Source organism: Orcinus orca, chromosome 19, assembly GCF_937001465.1.
Source record: "Orcinus orca chromosome 19, mOrcOrc1.1, whole genome shotgun sequence".
Taxonomy (NCBI): domain Eukaryota; kingdom Metazoa; phylum Chordata; class Mammalia; order Artiodactyla; family Delphinidae; genus Orcinus; species Orcinus orca.
In genome coordinates, this window is record NC_064577.1 from 28,751,135 (window position 1) to 28,768,081 (window position 16,947).

A 16,947-nucleotide genomic window follows, 5' to 3' on the forward strand; every position below is an offset into this window, starting at 1 on the left:
GGCTGTGTCCTAGGCAAGACCTACTGGCTTACTTGCCAAAGCGGCTGCAATGTCAGATGAACGTGGCCGCTGTGAAGAGCCTGATGGGCCAGGAGCTGCGGCAGTTGCAAGGATGCAGCTCTCAGGAAGCGCAGATCAGCTTCATAGGTGGGTCTGGGGCTAGGAGGCAGCTGGGGCAGAGGCAGGAGCCCCAGCAAGGAAGGGGAGAAGGTGGAGGGGCTGAGGAAGCTCTCCACCTGCCCTGCCCTCTCCTCTGTCCTGGGGGCAAAGTCCGGCAGGTCCCAGGGCCCCAGCGGTCAGAACTCCTGCTCTACCCCTCCATCCGCAGAGGCCGTGAGTGAGCTGCCCCTCTTTGGCTACACTGTCTACATGGTGCTGAGAGTGAGCAAGCCGGCCCTGCCCAGCCCTGGCCTGCTGGGGCTGAACCGCCAGCACCTCATCCTCATGGACCCCAGCTCTCAGGTGGGCCAGGCTCCTGGGCCACTTGTCTCCCACCACCTCCACCGACCCCTCCCCCAGAGGAACCAAGCTCCGCTCTCTCTCCCCGTCCCCCCTCCCCGCCCCCAGGACCTGTGCTGCTCCATCGCCCTGAGGGACCTGCAGCGGCTCCGCGTGCTGAGCCCACTGGGGCCTGAGGACTCCCCTGGCCTGGAACTCAACTATGGCTCGGCAGACAACCCCCAGACCATCTGGTTTGAGCTGCCGCAGGTGGGTGGCCTCTGCGCCCTGAGAAGGTGGCAAGCGCCTCACCCAGGCCTGGTGTGCCCGGGAGCCTGGGCCCAGGCCTCTGCCCACTGCTCCGGCGTGGTGGGGCTGGGGGCAGAGGCAGGGGGCTGGCTGGGGAGCCCTGGCCTCACATGCCTGTGCCCGCGCAGGCCCAGGAGCTGAAGCACACCATCACCTTCCTGCTGGACCGCAACTCTCCTTCCACTTAGTGGCCGGGCTTCACCCAAGAGGAGTGGGGGACGGGCAGAGACGAGGACAGGAAGCCTCTCTGGCCAAGTCTCACCCGGACAGTCTCCTTTGGGTGCTGTCAGGCCAGTCTGGCCTGGACTTCACCGCTTGGTTCTGGAACCTGCTGCAGCACAGCCCAGCTGCCCACGGGGAGGGGCTGCTATAGTGACTTCAACTGGGAAAGAGTCATGAGACTCCCTCTGGGGTGGGCCTGGGCCTGAGCCTGGGGTGGGCGCTGCAGGAACTTGGCTTGGGCGTCCGATGTTGCCCAGTCTGGGGGAGATGCCCACCTGGGCCCTGGCCCGACACGAGCATGAGCCCAGCCCTGGGAGCAGCAGCTGCTGAGGAAATAAAACTTCTGAGAGAACAGGGCTGTGTGCGTGTGCACGAGAACCAACAGGACTTTATTCCCCTGGTAACTGTCGAAGCCCCGCCTGGCCTTCCCGGCCAGGGGCTGAGGGAGCAGGGCCTGGCTGCTGCCCGTCTTCCCATGAGCTCTGCACCTGGGTCGGGCTGGAGGCTGGCATCGCGAGGGAAGACGGTGGTGGGGGCGGACCTGGGGCCAGCCCGGGCTCTTTCTGAGTAGGCCCCAAGGCCTCGGACTGGTGGGCCTCGCCCCCGGCTGAAAACATGCTAAGTACACGAGGTGGAGGGACCTTCCTTCCTTCTGTTCCTCTGGCAGCAGCCACACCACCTGTCACTTTCTGATCTGTGGATCTGGCCCAGAAAACCCAGCCACGAGGGCCGGGGAGGCAGGGAGGCTAGGAGAAAGAGGACCTCAGGCTTCGCAAGCAAAGAGAAAAGTGGGCTGACCTCTGACCTTGATTTGGGAGGTGTCCAGGCCCATTTCCAAAGCAAGGCATGGCTGGAAGGGTGAAGAGCCTGAGAGCAGACGATGTCCCAGCAGCAGCAGGCCGCCCACCTTCCCCGTTACTGAGCGAGGCCCGGGCTGGGCCGCGGTGGAGTCCGGGGAGGACACCGGCCCCATCGGGCAGCTCTCGGTCATCTCTGCAGGCCACACAGGCCGTGCCAGTCAGCTTCACTCTCGCACCGGGCTCGGCCATGGAAAAACTGCTTGATGACGTTCTGGGCCTCTTCCTTCACTGGATTCGGGATGGGGGAGCGTGAGAGCCAGTCTCCCCACTACAGGGCCCCCACAAGCACCTCCCGGCCGGTGACGCAGGCACTCACCGCTCCTTCCCGGAGACGGATTCTGGGTCAGCGAGTGTGAGAGGTGGCGGGCGAAGGCTTTAAACAGATCCTGGGGACAGAGAGTGGAGAGGAGCAGAGTGTGCAGAACCTCACCCGCTCTGAGCGACCCACAGCTGCGACCCAAGAGCGAGGCAGACCCAGGGAGCGGGAGCGGGCCTCTGGACTGGCCTGCTTCCGCCCTGCTTTTCACTGGGGCTCACGCTCCCTACCCACCCACGCACTGCACCCAAGTGCCCCAGGCTCAGGGGAGAACAGAGCCCATGCACCTACCCTACCTTGGACGCAAACTTGCCCTCCTTGTAGAAGGGGGTCAGACACTTGACCACGATGTTCGCAGCCTCCTTCAGCGAGATGCCAGGAGCCAAGAGCTGGCAGGAGCCTTGAGGCTTCACGCTGCCCCGATCGCTGGCTGAGACGCTGCCCTTGGTCTCAGCTAAGATGGGGACCTTGGCTGAGGGGCATGGCCTCTTCTGAGCCTGGCTCTCTGGGTTCTCCTGGGCAGGGCCACAGTGGAGGGTCACTCTTGGGCTCCCTGTTACTGGCCCCTCCCCTCCTGGAAGACTGGGCCTCAGTACCTCCTGGCTCCCTCTAGCCCAGCCCATCTGCCCTGGGATGTGGAAAGAAGACATGATTTTCCCAAACCCCTACCCAGAGCAGACACCAGCCTGGTAGACAGGTATCTTCCCCCCTCTCAGTACCTGCTGGGGTCTGGGCCGCTTGCCTCTCTGTGCCTCCTTTGTGGGGGTGGGCTGGCCTTCTGGGGGCCTCTGGTCTCTGAGCAGCAGGCAGGCACTGGCCGGAAGGGAGAGCAGGCGTCAGAGCTCCAGATGCCAGCCGCGCCCTCAGCCCAGGTGGCCCAGTGAAGCCCATCGTGGGAACAGGCCCCGAGCTTCAGAGGCCCAGTTAGCAGAGGGGATTCTAGAGGATTCCAGGACTGCCCGTGACCTCACCTTGGCCCCTCCTCGGAGCACTCCTTGGTCTGGGGGTGGGCAGCCAAATGTCCCATGGCTCCATCCTCCTCCCCTGTGCACTTCTCTGGGGCCGTCAGGGGTCCCCGCGCCCCGTCACGGGAAGGGCTGGCACCTTCTGCCCCTGGGGCTGAAGTGAGCGGAGGAGAGCTCTCGGTCCTTTGGTGGAAGAAGCGGGCAATGTTCTGGGAGTCCTTGAGGGCCGCTGCGGCCAGGAGTTGCTGCTTCTTGCCGACCCGGGCCTTGGCAGTAGGACTGCCCGGAGAAGGGCCTTTTGCCTTCTTCTCGGGGGAGGGCGCCCCACAATGAGCACTGCTCCCGGGGGCCTCTGCTCTGGGCCCAGGGAGGGGCTCAGCGCGGTCCTCATCCTGGCGGCCACGGGGCTGGCCGGGCGGCTCCTGCTCGCCTCCTTGCACCAGCCGGGGGTCTTGCTCTTTGAGCCGCGTCTTCTCCATCAGCTGAGGGGCCGTCTGGAATGTGCAGGAGCCTTTCGGGAAACCAGCTCCCACCCGCTTGGGTTTGAGCTGTGAGGAGGAGAGAGGCTTCTGACCCCAGGTGCCTCCAGGGCACTCTCTAGAGGGCCCAGGGATGGCTGCGTGGGTGGGGCTCCTGGGAGTGGGGGCGGGAAAAGCTGGGCGGGACAAGGCTTGGGGGTCGGGCTGGCGAGACAGGCGCTGTGGGGGTCTGCAGAGGCGTAGCTGGCAGAGTACGGAAGCGCGAAGGCCTGCCCTGGGGCGCCCTAGGGCCAGGGCTGTGATGCCAGGAGAGCAAGGACTATGCCCTCGCTGAGGGCAAGGGGCCGTGGCGCCTTTCCTGGACCCAGGTTTGGGGGGGACACCAGGACGCCGCTCACCGAGTACACCTGGGAGGCCGGCCGGATGTCATACTCGGTGGGCTCTGGGGGCTCTGCCTGGGCGCTGCAGCTCCTGGCACCACCTCCCACATCGTAGAGCTGCCCATCCTTGGAGGCTTTGTGGATCTCAGCCACCTGGGGCAGGGACAGGTGGGAACGCCATGGTCGGCACCCCTAGCTCCCAAGAGCCCCCAGCCCAGGCTTCCCACGAGTGGGTTCCGCGGCACCTGGGCACTAGACAAGTTCTAGTCCACACGGGGTTGGCTAGAAATACTTCCAGCCAGGAAAGGAGGGAAGTCGGGCTCCCCCGGGAATAAGCGCGCCCTGTGTGGCAGGCTGCCTCTCCCACCCAGAGCCCGGAGCACGCCCCACCCACCCCACCCGGTGCCCACCTTCTTCAGCACGCTGGCCTTGTACAGGTTGGCCACCTTGGCATTTCGGAATGTCTCGTGTTCCAGCTCCACTGCCTTGGCCTGGAGGTCAGATCTGACGGTAGGAATGAGGTTAAGGTGTCAGGTAGACCTGAGGCCCCCTCCCTGTTAGATCCCCCCTGGGGACCCTGGAGATGGCTTCAGGAACGGCCTGGCAGGAACGGCCTTGGGCACAGGGATTCCGACCTGGACTGTCTGCGCCCCCTGTGGTTTACTGTCCCTCAGCAGCTCCTGGCAGCCCCTCGCTTGTGGCCAAGCCTGCCCCCTGGTGAGGCTGTGGAGACTCACACCCCCTGGGAGTAAGATGAGTCCCAATTTGGGGAGGGGTGCCCAAATAAGCCACGGGGGCTGGGGTTCCTGTGGCCTCCAAAGGAACAGGAGCCCGGGGACCGCTCCTCGGCCCTGACGACACTCACCCATCAGTGGAACCTGCGGCCTGGCGGTTGCTGCTCAGAGCCTCCTCCAGGAGCCCCAGGCAGTGCTCACGGGCCTGCACAGGGGAGGGAAGTTGGTCAAACAGTCTCAGGTTGGGGGGGGGATCCTGGGGGGGCAGGTGTGACGAGCTGCCCACCTCTTACCTTCACAGTGAGTCTGGGGATCTTCCTACTAGAAGCCTCTCTCAGGGGACAGTCTGCATCTGGGGGGAGCAGAGGCAAGTCCTTCCACTCTACCTTCTGCTCTCTGGCATCCCCAACCCCCCAGCGAGGCATCCTCCACCATACCCTGAGACCAGCCCAGGGGGCATCTCTGTACTGACCTGGGGGTACGAATTCTTCTATCTTGGGGTCTTTGCCCTGGAAGATGACATGAGGGCCCGTAAGGCATCCTGCCCTGCAGCAAGACAGCTCCCAGTCCAGCCCCAGGGAAGGGGCTGAGAGGGTGTGAGCAGGGGGCCACCTGGACCCCACTGAGCCCCCATCCCCTTCACCTTGCGCAGGCGCATCTGCTTCTGGTAGAAGAGATTCCATTCCCGCTTGTGGGCCTCGTCTCTGCCCTCATCCCCACTGCCTTCAGAGCCTTCGTTGTACCTAGGAGACAGGCTGGGCATGAGCAGTCCTGGGTCTGGGCTCTGCCCTCCTGTCACGTGTCTGCTGGGACAGTGATGTCTCTGAGGCCCTGGCAGCTCATGGGCAACACCGAAGTCCTGGCCCCAGTGTGGCCCTCAGGGCTGGGGGGTGGACTACGGCACTGTGTCACCTCTGGTCTGGCCTTAGCATCAGGGAGAGAATGCCAGACTATTTCCAGTGGGTTGGGGGCCCCTGGCCTCATGGCCTCTCACCTGCTAAAGCCCCCATAACCCCTGCGGCCTCCCTCATACAGCTCAGGGTCAAAGCCGTTCCCCTGGGAGAGCCCAATGGAGGTCTTGCTCCAGCTGCAGCTTTGCTCCAAAGCGTCCAGCTGCTTCCGCACAGCTGCAGGGTTCTGGCAGTGGTCACAGCCTTTGGTGCAGGCGGGGGGCGCATCCCCGAAGTACTTAGCAATGGCAGCGTGGCGGCACCTGGAGCAGGCAGCATAACACAGGCAAGGGGTGAGGGACGCACGCTGGCCAGCGTTCGTTCACCCGATCCCGAAACTCTGGTTGAGCACAGCTACATGTCTGGCACTGTGGTAGGCATCTCATGCGAGCCTCACAAGGCATCGCTGGGGTGCCCATTTTACAGATGAGGGCAGTGAGCTGAGAGCTTTCTCAAAGTCATGGAACACACGTATCCAGAGGAGCCAGGGCACGGACCCCATTCTGTCCTGCTTCTCTATGGAGTACTCCTCTGGGCCCCAGCCCCCTCTCCATCCTTCGGCAGTGGGGCACCCTGGAAGGAGCACAGACTCTGGGTGCAGACGCTGACTCTGCTGCTGAGGCTGTGTCCTTGGGGACAGCATCTGACCTCCTGAAGCCTACGTACTCCTGCCTACAAGCTGGTGCAAGAGGAGCACTGGCCCCTTGGGCTGCATAAGGGCCAGGATGACGCTCTGAAGTGAGGTGCACAGTGCCCAGGACACGGCTCTTATTATCACTCTTCACTTTTTTCTGACGGGGAGGGAGGGAGAGAACAGCAGGAAGTGGCCCTACCCCACCTCAGCACTCTGCTCTACTTCTGTCTCCTGGTGACCTCTTCCTTGTTGTCCCCAACAAGCCTGTGTGTACCCAGCCCAGTGTACACAGCCTGGGATCAGGGGGACTGCCTGAGAGCAGGAACTGGGCAGCTCAGGGCCAGCACCGTAGAGCCGGCACTGGTGAGGGCAGCGAGGAGATGCAGCCGTGGCTGGAGTCTTCCTCGTCGTACCTTCCAGGCTGGAAGAATGAACCCCCCCAGGCTGGGGGCACAGTCGGTCACCGGGGCAGATGCAGAGGCCCGGGGGGCCACAGTTCTATCAGGGTTGTTACAAACAGCCATTCCTGCAGCAGGAATGTGGCACGGGGTGGGGGAACCCGAGGGGAGATGCCAGAGCAGAGGTAGGGCTGTCTAGTCACCACATCCCAAAGACCAGAAGAGTGGGCGTCACTGCTCTAATCAGAACACCTCTCAACGTGAGCACTGCCTGGGGCTGCAAGAAACACTTTGAGGAGCCAGGACCCCGAGGGCCAGCCTCCAGGAATGACAACAGGTTGCGACACAGCCCCCAGGAAGCCCGGGCTGGCTGCCTTGTTTAGCTGAGGAGAGAACGGCTGGAGCCGGCAAGGAGGGCATGGAGGCCACCAGAGGGCGCTATTCCCGCCACACCCAAAACCGATGTGTAACTCATTCCATGGCTCAAGCCTGTGCGACCGCACAGTGGCTGCCTGTCCGGCCTCTGGGAGGCTCTGGCATCCAAGTGGTGCGGCCACAAGGCTGGCTTCCTTCCCCCCGCGCCTCCCCCAAGCCCCAACTCACTGGCGTTTTGTGCTCACACTCAAAGGGCTCCATTGACAGCTCGCAGATGCGGGCTGGGGTCGGCTCCTGTCCTGCTCCGGGCACAGCCTGGTCTGCTGGGGTGGCACGACCAGCCAAATGTCAAAGCAGCCAGCCCCTGGGCTCTGGAGCCCGGCCCGGACAGCCGGGCCCGGAGTGTGGAGACAGCCCCAGCCGACACTCTTTGGCAAGAACGAGATCAGCAGTGTCCTCTCTCCTCCTCCAGGGGCCGCCCCCAGGAACAGGCTAAGGCCAGGCCACTCCCAAGACTCCCAAGTTCTTCCCCAAGATGCCTCCCCAGAGGGCTGACTGCTTGGGTGGTCCAGCAGCTCCCCCACTATTTACTTTCCTTCCCAGGAGAAAACAGAGAGGAACCTGCCAGGGAGTTGCCTGAGGGACAGGTTGGGGGTTGAGGGACATGGGCCCAAAGGTGCTCCTGAGGGCGGGGCGGGAGGCAAAGAACTGGGAGGGGTGCAGGCCCCCTCCCTCGCTCCCTCCCTCCTGACTCCACCGCTCAGGTGGAACCTCCCAGGGGTCATCTTTGCCAGGGAACGTGAGAGCCGACCTCCTCTTTCATCAGCTCACAGCCCAGGCCCAGCCCACACCCGCCAGGAGGGAGGAGAGAAGAGGAGGAGGAACAGAGGAGGGCCGTGCAGACCTTCGGGGCAGGGAGCAGGCAGGAACCTGCAGCCGCAGGACCAGTTCCCAGCAGGGATTCCCTCGCCTGCGGGGGCAGCGGTGGCACTGGCTCCCTACTTCGGCAGCCGCCCCATGTAATGTGACACTTGAATCTCCAGGACGACCAACAACAAAAAAGCTAAGGCCGAGACAGCAGCTGGCTGTCAGCAGCCAGGAGCTCCGCTGCGCTGAGCAGAGGCACCCGGGGAGCAGCCGCGGGTCAGGAAAGAGGCGTCCGCAAAGGAAGGAAGAGGTGTGAGCCCCGCTGGAGGGGAGGCCGGAGGAGAGGCACGCGGAGGCTGCTGGGCTCCCCAGCACCTGCGGTTGCCCCCCAACCCCAGCACCTGAGCTCCCAGGTGAGTGGCTCCGCTCACAGATGAGGCGGGGACGAAGGGAAGGGAGCCACCAGGGTCCCCTGTCTCAAGGGTGGAGGGCCACAATCTACCACAAGCACGGAGAGGAGGGTCCTGGGGGACACGCTTGGTTGTAGTCTCTGGAGAGCCTCCCTTTCGAACTCAGGCTCCCCCTTCTCTTGCTGGGACCCAGCACGGGGCACAGGCCGAGGCTGCAGCCCTCTGCTGGCTTGCTGAGCAGGCAGAGGGGCCTGGAGTGCCTGCTTACTCGGCAAGTTAGTTTAAGCTTTTCCTATTCAGGGGGCTTAAACGAGGGATTTGGCTGGCCTGGCCTAGGGAAGAACCATCGCCTGCCCACTGAGCCTCCCTTTTTCCGGGGATCAAGTCCCTGCTTTCTCCCAGGCAAGGAGGCTCAGGGCAGGGTCTGCCCGGCCACCTCGCACCTCCCAGGATGCGAACCTGTGGCAGCTCTGCCCATCGTGTCCTGGACAAAAGCAGCAGCTGCCGCCTCTCATGGGGGTCTCGGAGTTCTCAGCTCGGAGCTAGGCCCAGGTGCTCCTCCCTGGGCCCACAGAGGTCCCCAGGATCCCCCAGATCTCCCTGAATGCCACGCCAGAAGCATGAGGGCCCTAAACCCAGGGTGGGGGGGGGAAGTGAGGCTTGGGGAGGGACTGCCCCGCCCCGTACTTGGCCCTCCGCCGCCATCAGAATGCTGATAGTTCGGCGCACTGAGATCAGCTCCCGTGGGCAGGGCCCCGAGAGTCTCGAGCCGAGGCTGGCTGCTTACCCCTCCTGCCTCCCTGTCCTCACGCCAGCGTTACAGTCCCCTTCCCCAACCCCCCAGATGTTCTCCCCAAAGTGAACAAGCTAGTGTCTACTTAGAAAAACAACCACCCAGGTTAAAGTGGAAACCAGGGATCAGTCGACGTGTTCTTGGCTCGGCAGAGGCTGTGGGATCTGGTCTGGGTTGGTGGCTGGGGAGACTAAAAGCCCGGCAGCGATAAGCAGTGATGGCACAGAGGGGACAGACGCCGGGTGAGGGAGGGACGCAGTGATGAGCCCATGGCTACCCCTGCCGGCTCTTATCTGTAAGATGGCCCAGGCAGGCAGGCAGGGATCAGAGTCCCTAGATCCAGAGGACACAGGTGGATGGGGACCCCCAAACACAATCCCTGTGCGGGGACAGAAGGGTGATGCCCAGCTTCTGGGGCTGCAGGAGCAATCAGCGGCAACAGGAAGTGCCTCCTCCTGCCCGGGAAAAGCTAAGGGGCTGGGGAAGCGGGGGCTGCCGAGGGTCCAAGTGTCACTGGACCCCACTGGAAGGCGGGGCCAAGGCAGAAAGCGCGGCGCACAGTGGGCATCTCTGCCTTGCTGGTTAGGCCACCGGACCCCGCGAGACTCCCCCAACCTTCAGTTATGCCTCATTCTAGTTCTTTCTCCAACAAGACATTGCCCAGGGGGCAGGGGTGGCTGAAACCCACCTTGACAAAATAACAGGGCAAGGCAAGAAGCCCTTGGGCCCTGAGCCATCAACACACCCTTATCAGACAGCACACATCCGCTGCCTGGGATCTCCCCACGCAGCTGCATCTGGAGTTGGAGTGTCAGTTCTGCAAAGAGGAAACAGGGACGCTTCAGTACCAAGTGGCAGTTGTCGGGCCGGCAGGCGGCCTGCCTGCTCTGTTGCAAGGTTCTCTGTGCCAGGAGGTGCCACACAAAGGCATGTTTTCTAGTCCCTCCAGCTCTGCCAGCCTTCCCTTCAGCCCAGCTCACCTTCCCCCTCCACTGGCTGCCACTCCAGCCGGGGAGCACCCTCCGAAGGTGTCGAGAAGGGCCATGCAGGCAGCCAGGCCAGGGGAAGCCACCATTTGCTCTGGCTGCTTCTAACCGAGGTGCTACTGAGCACGGGGTTGGGGGAGATCCTCATTCACAGGCAGAAAGTACAGTTTGGGAAGGAGTGTGGTGGAGCTGAGATAGAAAGACTGGAAAAATATATAGAGAATTACCAGTAGCCCCACTGGGCTTCCCTGCCCTCCGCTCTCCAAACCTGGGAAGGTTAAGAAAACAAGAGGCAGCCAGCCCTAGGATGCCCACCCTCCCTGGGCCACAGCTGGGAACACTCAGGGCTCCCTACAACGCAACAGCTGGGGCACAGGCCTCACGGTCACCTGACGATGGCTGGTTATATCGGGCACCAGGCGTCAGGCACCCCTTGGCCTCGCTTTAAATAGCGTGCTGGAAAGCCCGCCTGGGACCTGCTGGAATGTGCCTCCGCCCTCTTAGGAGAACAGGCCCCTCCCAGCCCCCCACAGTCCCCACTAAGGCTCCTCTGCTCAAGGCCAAGCTGGAAATGATAAAACAGCAACTGAAAAGCAAAGGGGGCTTCAGCCTTTGGGGCAGAACAGCCGTGTCCAGCAGCCCCACTCCTGCAGACAGGATGCAGTGAGCAGCCCTGGGGCCAATCCAAGTCCCTAGAGGCCCTGGCTGTCCACGTCCGTGGCCCGCTGGAGTGGACCGACACTCTCCCCAGAGTGGGGCCCGGGTCCCCTGGGCGTGAGTCTGCAGCTTTCAGACTTCCTAACCCCTGGAGGACGGCTGACTTTAAAGGCGAAGCTTCGGATCAACAGGCCCCGCCTTTCCGGCACAGCAGTTCAGCCCGGCCCCACCTTCCCCCTCCCTGCTCTGGAGATCACGCCCCAACTGACCAGGGTCTCCACGCAACCTCTCACTCACAAGCGGAGGCGCGCCCCTCTGCAATCCCTCCTGGGTCTTTGGGCGTGGGGGGCACAGGTGAAAAAGCCCCCCGCCGACCCGCTCGCCTCCGCCTTCTCTGTGAAGGAGTGTCTCTGATGGCTACATTAGGCAGTGCAGGCCCTGGGCCAATCAGGCTGAAAAAGCCAGGCCAAGTAGCCGAAGAGGGGAGGGGAAAGCAGCCCAGCTCCTGAGCCCGGGGCAAGCTCCCCCTCGGCTTCGGTTGGCCCACCGGTCCCTCGGTCCCTCCTCCAGGAATGGGAACAGCGGGCGGGCTCCCGTCCTCCTGGAAACCCGGGGAGCGAGATGCCCGGAGGCCCCAGAACAAGGGAGGGGACCACCTTCCTGTGCACACCTGCTCCACTGGTCAGTGGGAGGAGGTCTGTTCGGTGTGACCTGAGGAGAGGGGTCTTATGCTTGGGAAGGAGTTCACGAGCCTGAGACGGAAAGACTCGCAAGATCTGCCTTTGGTGACAAGTCACAGGAGGTTCTCAAAGAGCAAGTGTGGCCTGGTGAGTGATGAAAGCTGTGTTCCAGACTCCCGTGTGGGGTGGGGCTGATCACGCAGAGCCCTGGTCCCTGTGCTGAGCCCATCACATGGGCCAGGCCCTCTGTGGGCTGCTCCTGGGCCGACTTATCTTGCCCGTCGAAGAGCAGGCTGCCTGAGACAGGCGCCCACGGAGGGATGGCGGAGGCAGCGCTGCCAGGCCCCACTCCTGCAGTGTGACCGTGAAGTCCCTTCCTCTCTCTGGTCTCAGTGTCCCCATATGCAAAAGAAAGGAGGCAGGAGTGGATGACCCATGGCATTCTAGAATTCTATGCCTCCTAGTACATTGGAAAACTGGGATCCTGATCTCCTTTGTAGCAATGTGCAGACCCTGGGGTGGGGCATGGGAGAAGCTGGGAGGCTCTAATTTCAGGAGCTCGCCCTTTGACAGGAGACCATCTAATCCTCCACGGAGCCATCACCTGCCTGCTACCCCCCATCATCACTTAAAACATAGCCCCCCCATCTCCAGCCGGCCCCCCACCACTCTCCTTCACCTCATACACCATAAACATCCCGGGCATGAAGGACACAGACGGAACTCCCCAAAGGTGTTGGAGGAAGGTCACTGACAGCGAATGTGTGGGGGTGTGACAACCCCCAAAGGCCGCCTGGCCTCTGCTGCGCTGGCCGGACCCCGCCCAGAGGGGAATCACATGGGCTGGGTACTCCCGGAGCCCGGCCCTGTGCTCAACCCTCCCGACAGCCTCGAGAGACGGGCACCTCATCTTCATGGAAAACGAGATAAGGAACAGACTCAGAGAAACGGAGCCACTCCCGTGTCACAAAAGCAGGAAGAAGGCTGGCAGTATTCAAACCCAGGATGATTTGAATGCTATTCTATGGGGGGGGGGGGGCCACCTGACCCGACGAGGGCAGTTATCCTGTGGGGAAGGAGATGCAGGAGGAATCCGCGCTGGCCGTCCAGGCCCTGGAGGACCGTGAGGCGGAAGGGGGCGGAATTGGCCTGAGTGACCACAGGTGGGACTGACGAGGTCACCAGGAGATCCCATCTTCTAACGATCAGAGCTGCCCAAGAAGGAATGGGCCGGGCTGGGCCGTAGGGGGGCTCCCCACTCGAGCAAAGGCCGCATGCCAGAGGGAGGGCAGGGAGCCAAGTGCGGCGCAGAGGACTGGAGCGGATGACCTTCAAGGCGGCTCTAAGGACGCTACGCTGTGATGGCGGCGCCAGGAGTGACCAGCCTCACAGACCGCAGCCACCTGGGGGCGAATGTGCCTGGCTGAGGGACGAGGCAGAGGTAATGAGAGCTTACAGTCTGGCTCAGGCCCCTGGCCGCCTGCAGCCCTGCCCTGGCTAAGAGCTGCCTCGGGGAACAGGCTGGTTCTGGGTTGGCACAGGCTGTCCCTGATCCCTCTCTGAAGAGGTGCTGGCTCCCTCGTGCCCACCAGGGAGGCGGAAGGGGAAAGAAGGTCTGTGGCATAATGTGTTCTGACTCACTGACCCGGCCTGGACCTTCACCTTCGGCCCCTTGGGCACGACAGACAGGAGGAGGCTCTCGGTCCTGGGGCCTGTAGGCTCAGTTGCCCCTCACCTGGGGCCGGGGGCAGGGGGTGTTGGGGGAGGGGGGAGCGGAGGGGACTCTCTTGGTCAGCCAGAGAGGCAGGTCCAAGCCAGCAAGAGAGGGAGGCTAAACGCCCCCTGGGACGCCTGGTCCCATCCTGAGAGAGGACCCCTTGGGGAAAACTAGAAGGACACGGTGTCACCTCCACCTTCTCACAGGAAGACACGGTATGAGTAAAGAAATGAGGCTGGTGGGAGAGGTGGGGGGCCCCAGGGGGGCTCAGACCACTGCCCCCAGTCAGCTCTCAACTACGGCCGACCCCGGCCAGAAGCCCCCATGAGCCTGCTCTCGGAAGAAGCCGACCCTTCTGTCCCCACATATGATGAAAAGCAAGGGTGCCAGGCTGGCATCCTGGAGCCCCATGTCCCCACCAGGGAGGCACTCAGGGGCCGCCAGGGGAGCCATGCCCATCCGAGGCACCCTGGCAACACCTAGGAGTGGTGTCTAAGACAAAGGAGCATACAGTCTCCTTCACGGTCAGCAACCGTGGCTGACCTCGGCCGGCTGGCAGACCCCTCCTGCGGCAGGGTCTCCGGCTCACTGTCATCCCCAGCTTCCCTCGCCCGAGCAGTGCCAGCTAGGTGGGGGCTGAGGGCCACAGCGGAGCGGTAAGCAAGGGGCCCTGCCGGCTCCCTGCCTCCCTCGTGAGCTGTGAGCCACCAGGGCTGTGAGGGGTGAGACCTGACAAACTCGTTCTGCAGGCTGGGGTAGGTGAGAGGGCAGATTCTCTGGAGGCAGCTCCGTGGGGACTCCAGGTCCTCTCCCTGCTCTGCAGCTCAGGAGGAACCCCGGCAGGGACCCGGCACAACATGGCAGCCTCCAACCTTGCGCTGGAGATGCGCTCCATAGGGGAGAGGCTGCTGCACAAGCTGCAGATGCTGCCCCAGGCCGAGCCCGTGGAGATCGTGGCCTTCTCGGTCCTTGTCATTTTCACAGGTAAGCTGGGGCTCCCAGAGTCTCCTCAGCGCCCATGGCTCTTCCTGGCATCCAGGAGAGACGAGACCATGGTACCAGCCACGGGGCTGGCAGAGGTGGCTGGGTGGTCCCCCAGACAGAGGAGGAGAAGCAGATGTCCCCTGGGGGGAGCCAGGGGATCCCCCCTAATCCTGACATGCTGCTCTAGGAAACAGGTGTGCTGGGCACCAGGGCCCAGAGGTGCCTCCGGCACCCCAACCCACAGATGGAGGGAGCGAAGCTCTGGGGGCCGGCATGGGGACAGTCACACCTCTTCCCAGACTCTCGGGTATTTCTGACCACTAAGCCAGGGCTTTGGTGAAGGTCCTCCAGGCCCCCAGAGGGGCCTCTTTGGAAGTATGGCGGGCGTTCTTTTCCTCCTCGCCTCTGAGTTTCCGGCGCTCTCTGCTCTCTCCCCCAACCCCCCAGCCACCGTGCTGCTGCTGCTGCTGATGGCCGTCGGCTACTGCTGCTGCCGGTGCTGCCGCCCTAAGCGGGGAGGCAGGAGGGCCCTGGTGGGACCCACGACCCCACCGTGAGGGCCAGGGCGGCGGCCGAGGAGGAGCCGGAGAGGAGACCGCCAAAGCCATGACCCAGGGCATCAGCCTGGCCCTGCAGCCCTCAACCCTCAAGACAAAGATCCACGGGCCCAGCGCTGGCCTAGCCCAGGAACCCAGACACTGACTGAGAGCTGGAGGCTCGTCAAGGAAATAAGGGCTGTGCCGACCACAAAACTCTCACCTGACAGTGAACACAGGGTGCCGAGGAGGACTCGACTGTTTCTAAGACAGAAAACCACCGGGGATTCTGTGCCTACCTGCGCTTTCTAACAAAACAAAGAAGTGGGGTCCCCACACCTGGAGAACAGCCCGCACGTGTGGGGAGCTGGCTCAAGGCTCCCACGCCAAAGAGGAGCAGGCCAATCGGACAGGGGCTTTGCGCGGCAGCTCCTGTGTCCCAAGCTCCCCCCGAGCACGGACACGTCTGTGTTCCATTCCAGTATTTGCCTGTTTCTTTCCCAGTAAAAGCTTTCTGGTTATGTGTGTCTGTGGTGCCAGACTCCCTGGGCTGGGTTACGTGCATCAGGTGGGCAGCGTGCCAGAATTCCAGGGACATGGCCAGTGACCGTCCCTGCCAGGCCTCTGCTCTCCCTGTGCTCTCGGAAGCTGGAAAAACAAGCAGGCAGGAATGCCACGCGAGAGGGAAGGCTGCGGAACCAGGGGAGGGCTGCGGCGCCGTTCCTGCCGAGCACCAGCTGCTAACAAGCTCCGCCCTCCCCAGACGCCTGCTCGGCAGTGGCGGAGGCTGCGTCTGCCCCAGGCAGGTGCCGGGCTCAGGAAAGCCACGCCACGGTCACCACTGCCATTAACCGCAGCCAGCACACCCGGTCCTACCAGGCTCAGGCCACTGGGTCTTCCCAAACTTCTGCAATAAGAGAGGTGAGGCCCCTACTATTGTCCATAACCTGCATCCTGACCGCTCCATCCTTTCCCCACCGTGTGCCGGACTGTCTGCATTCAAATCCTCACGCTCCCACCCCCGCCAGCTACGAAACCGGAGGTCAGTGACTCAACCTCTTCAAGCCATGTTTCCTCCCCTGTGAAATGGGGCTAATCCTGGTCCCCACCTCCTGGGCTAAGCCTGTGAGGATAAACCGAGATGACCTTGGCACAGTGCTGGGCATATCCTAAGACCTCCACTGATATGAAGCATCATTATCTGCCCCTCTAAATAGGGCGCCAAGCCAGAGCAATGTGGACTCATTTTAAAAACTGGGCCTGCTGACATGCAACACTGCTTGGCCTCTTTCCCTTCAGTTTACTTTCTCTCCCACAGAACTTTCCAGGTAGAGCTACAAAGCCAGGAACGAGGGCAGGGGAGGCAGAGGCTCACGCGGTACCCGCCCCGACACACACACACAACCCTGGTCCGCCGGGGCCATAAAGAAGTCTGCGTTTTTTATACGCCTCTGTCATCTTGGCCTGTGCAGCCCATGCTCTGCCTGCCTTGAGGCAGAGCTCCATCTACTCAGAAAACAGGGAGTGGAGAGGGGATGCCAGCCCTGCCACTCCCCTGCGGCCCCACCATCTCCAGCTGACAGGCAGGCAGGAGAAGCTCTCTCTCTGGTTGGTTTCACTTCCTGGTGCCCAGGGACTTCTCTGACGGGTTTGGTTTGGGTTGAAGACCCAGAGAAGAGTGCTTCCATAGAAAATAAAAGAAATTCAAGAATCTGTCTGTACTCTCTACCACCCCCACCACACCACAAAAGAATGGGACTCGGAAAAATAATGATAACCATAATAATACTTGCAACAATGGTGAGGATAAAGATATAAGTAAAATTCACTGAGGACTCATCCCCGCTCAGGCAGTGTCTTAAGCATTTTGATGCAGATAAATTCATTTAGTCATGATGACAACCTCAATGCCAAATGTACCATTATTATCACCATTTTAAAGATGAGGAAATAGGTAACTTCCCTAAATTTGACCAGCTGAAAAGTGGCAGAGCCAGCCTCTGGGCACCCCCCACCTGGCTCCAGAGCCCCTGCTCACCACACCCGGGGCCCCAGGCCTCCAGCTGTAGTACTGATAAGGCTCTCACTCCATTATCCACCACCTACAATATCAACCCTAGATCCCAAACAGCCACACCCCAAGCTCTTCTCAAAGTAACCTCCCTATAAGCGGGTGTGCCCTCAGAGTTAAGAGCTGGGGTGGGGCCCAGCTATGTCTCCCACCCAGAAGAAAAACAGAGGGAGGGTGGGAGGATGT

At 62.3% G+C, this 16,947-nt stretch overlaps 3 protein-coding genes across 10 annotated transcripts in view; 2 read left to right on the forward strand and 1 right to left on the reverse strand.

The window, feature by feature from the left end:
- MYO15B (myosin XVB) overlaps positions 1-1,187 on the forward strand; it is a 32,383-nt gene extending 31,196 nt beyond the window's left edge. Inside the window, 4 exon segments of the mRNA XM_049702037.1 lie at positions 14-147; positions 329-462; positions 568-708; positions 876-1,187. Of these exon segments, the coding sequence (XP_049557994.1) occupies positions 14-147; positions 329-462; positions 568-708; positions 876-935 (469 nt within the window). The 3' untranslated portion in view covers positions 936-1,187.
- Positions 1,188-1,327: 140 nt separating this feature from the next.
- Positions 1,328-16,947, reverse strand: part of RECQL5 (RecQ like helicase 5) — a 38,170-nt gene continuing 22,550 nt past the window's right edge. For 2 of the 4 annotated variants that reach the window (XM_033438491.2, XM_049702211.1), the window contains exons 8-19: positions 5,698-5,916; positions 5,347-5,446; positions 5,176-5,212; positions 4,997-5,055; positions 4,835-4,908; positions 4,380-4,473; positions 3,988-4,122; positions 3,117-3,658; positions 2,865-2,958; positions 2,442-2,660; positions 2,146-2,215; positions 1,328-2,057 (exon numbers count right to left, since the gene is read on the reverse strand). In XM_033438491.2, the coding sequence (XP_033294382.1) occupies positions 1,957-2,057; positions 2,146-2,215; positions 2,442-2,660; positions 2,865-2,958; positions 3,117-3,658; positions 3,988-4,122; positions 4,380-4,473; positions 4,835-4,908; positions 4,997-5,055; positions 5,176-5,212; positions 5,347-5,446; positions 5,698-5,916 (1,744 nt within the window). In that variant the 3' untranslated portion in view covers positions 1,328-1,956. Of the gene's footprint in view, positions 2,058-2,145; positions 2,216-2,441; positions 2,661-2,864; positions 2,959-3,116; positions 3,659-3,987; positions 4,123-4,379; positions 4,474-4,834; positions 4,909-4,996; positions 5,056-5,175; positions 5,213-5,346; positions 5,447-5,697; positions 5,917-9,818; positions 9,948-16,947 lie in introns of those variants that run through there. The other 2 variants (XM_033438492.2, XM_049702212.1) reach the window with 2 other exon arrangements.
- On the forward strand, positions 7,383-15,211 carry SMIM5 (small integral membrane protein 5). Of its 5 annotated transcripts, none has more exons than XM_033438495.2 (4): positions 7,385-8,340; positions 11,344-12,894; positions 13,920-14,154; positions 14,602-15,211. In XM_033438495.2, exons 2-4 carry the CDS (start codon positions 12,778-12,780, stop codon positions 14,709-14,711), a joined length of 462 nt encoding a protein of 153 aa, XP_033294386.1. In that variant the 5' UTR covers positions 7,385-8,340; positions 11,344-12,777; the 3' UTR covers positions 14,712-15,211. The 5 variants fall into 5 exon arrangements, with proteins under 5 accessions (XP_033294391.1, XP_033294386.1, XP_033294387.1 ...); XM_033438496.2 differs by having other exon boundaries at positions 12,027-12,894; XM_033438494.2 differs by lacking the exon at positions 7,385-8,340 and having other exon boundaries at positions 9,956-11,600; positions 12,027-12,894.

What these genes read in the sequence shown, in the direction of transcription:
- SMIM5 (XM_033438495.2), top strand. Translation starts at nt 12,778, where the DNA reads ATGACCTTCAAGGCGGCTCTAAGGACGCTACGCTGTGATGGCGGCGCC. An exon ending in GGCTGAGGGACGAGGCAGAG is followed by an intron (nt 12,895 to 13,919) that starts GTAATGAGAGCT and finishes CTCGTTCTGCAG; the next exon opens with GCTGGGGTAGGTGAGAGGGC. An exon ending in GGTCCTTGTCATTTTCACAG is followed by an intron (nt 14,155 to 14,601) that starts GTAAGCTGGGGC and finishes CCAACCCCCCAG; the next exon opens with CCACCGTGCTGCTGCTGCTG.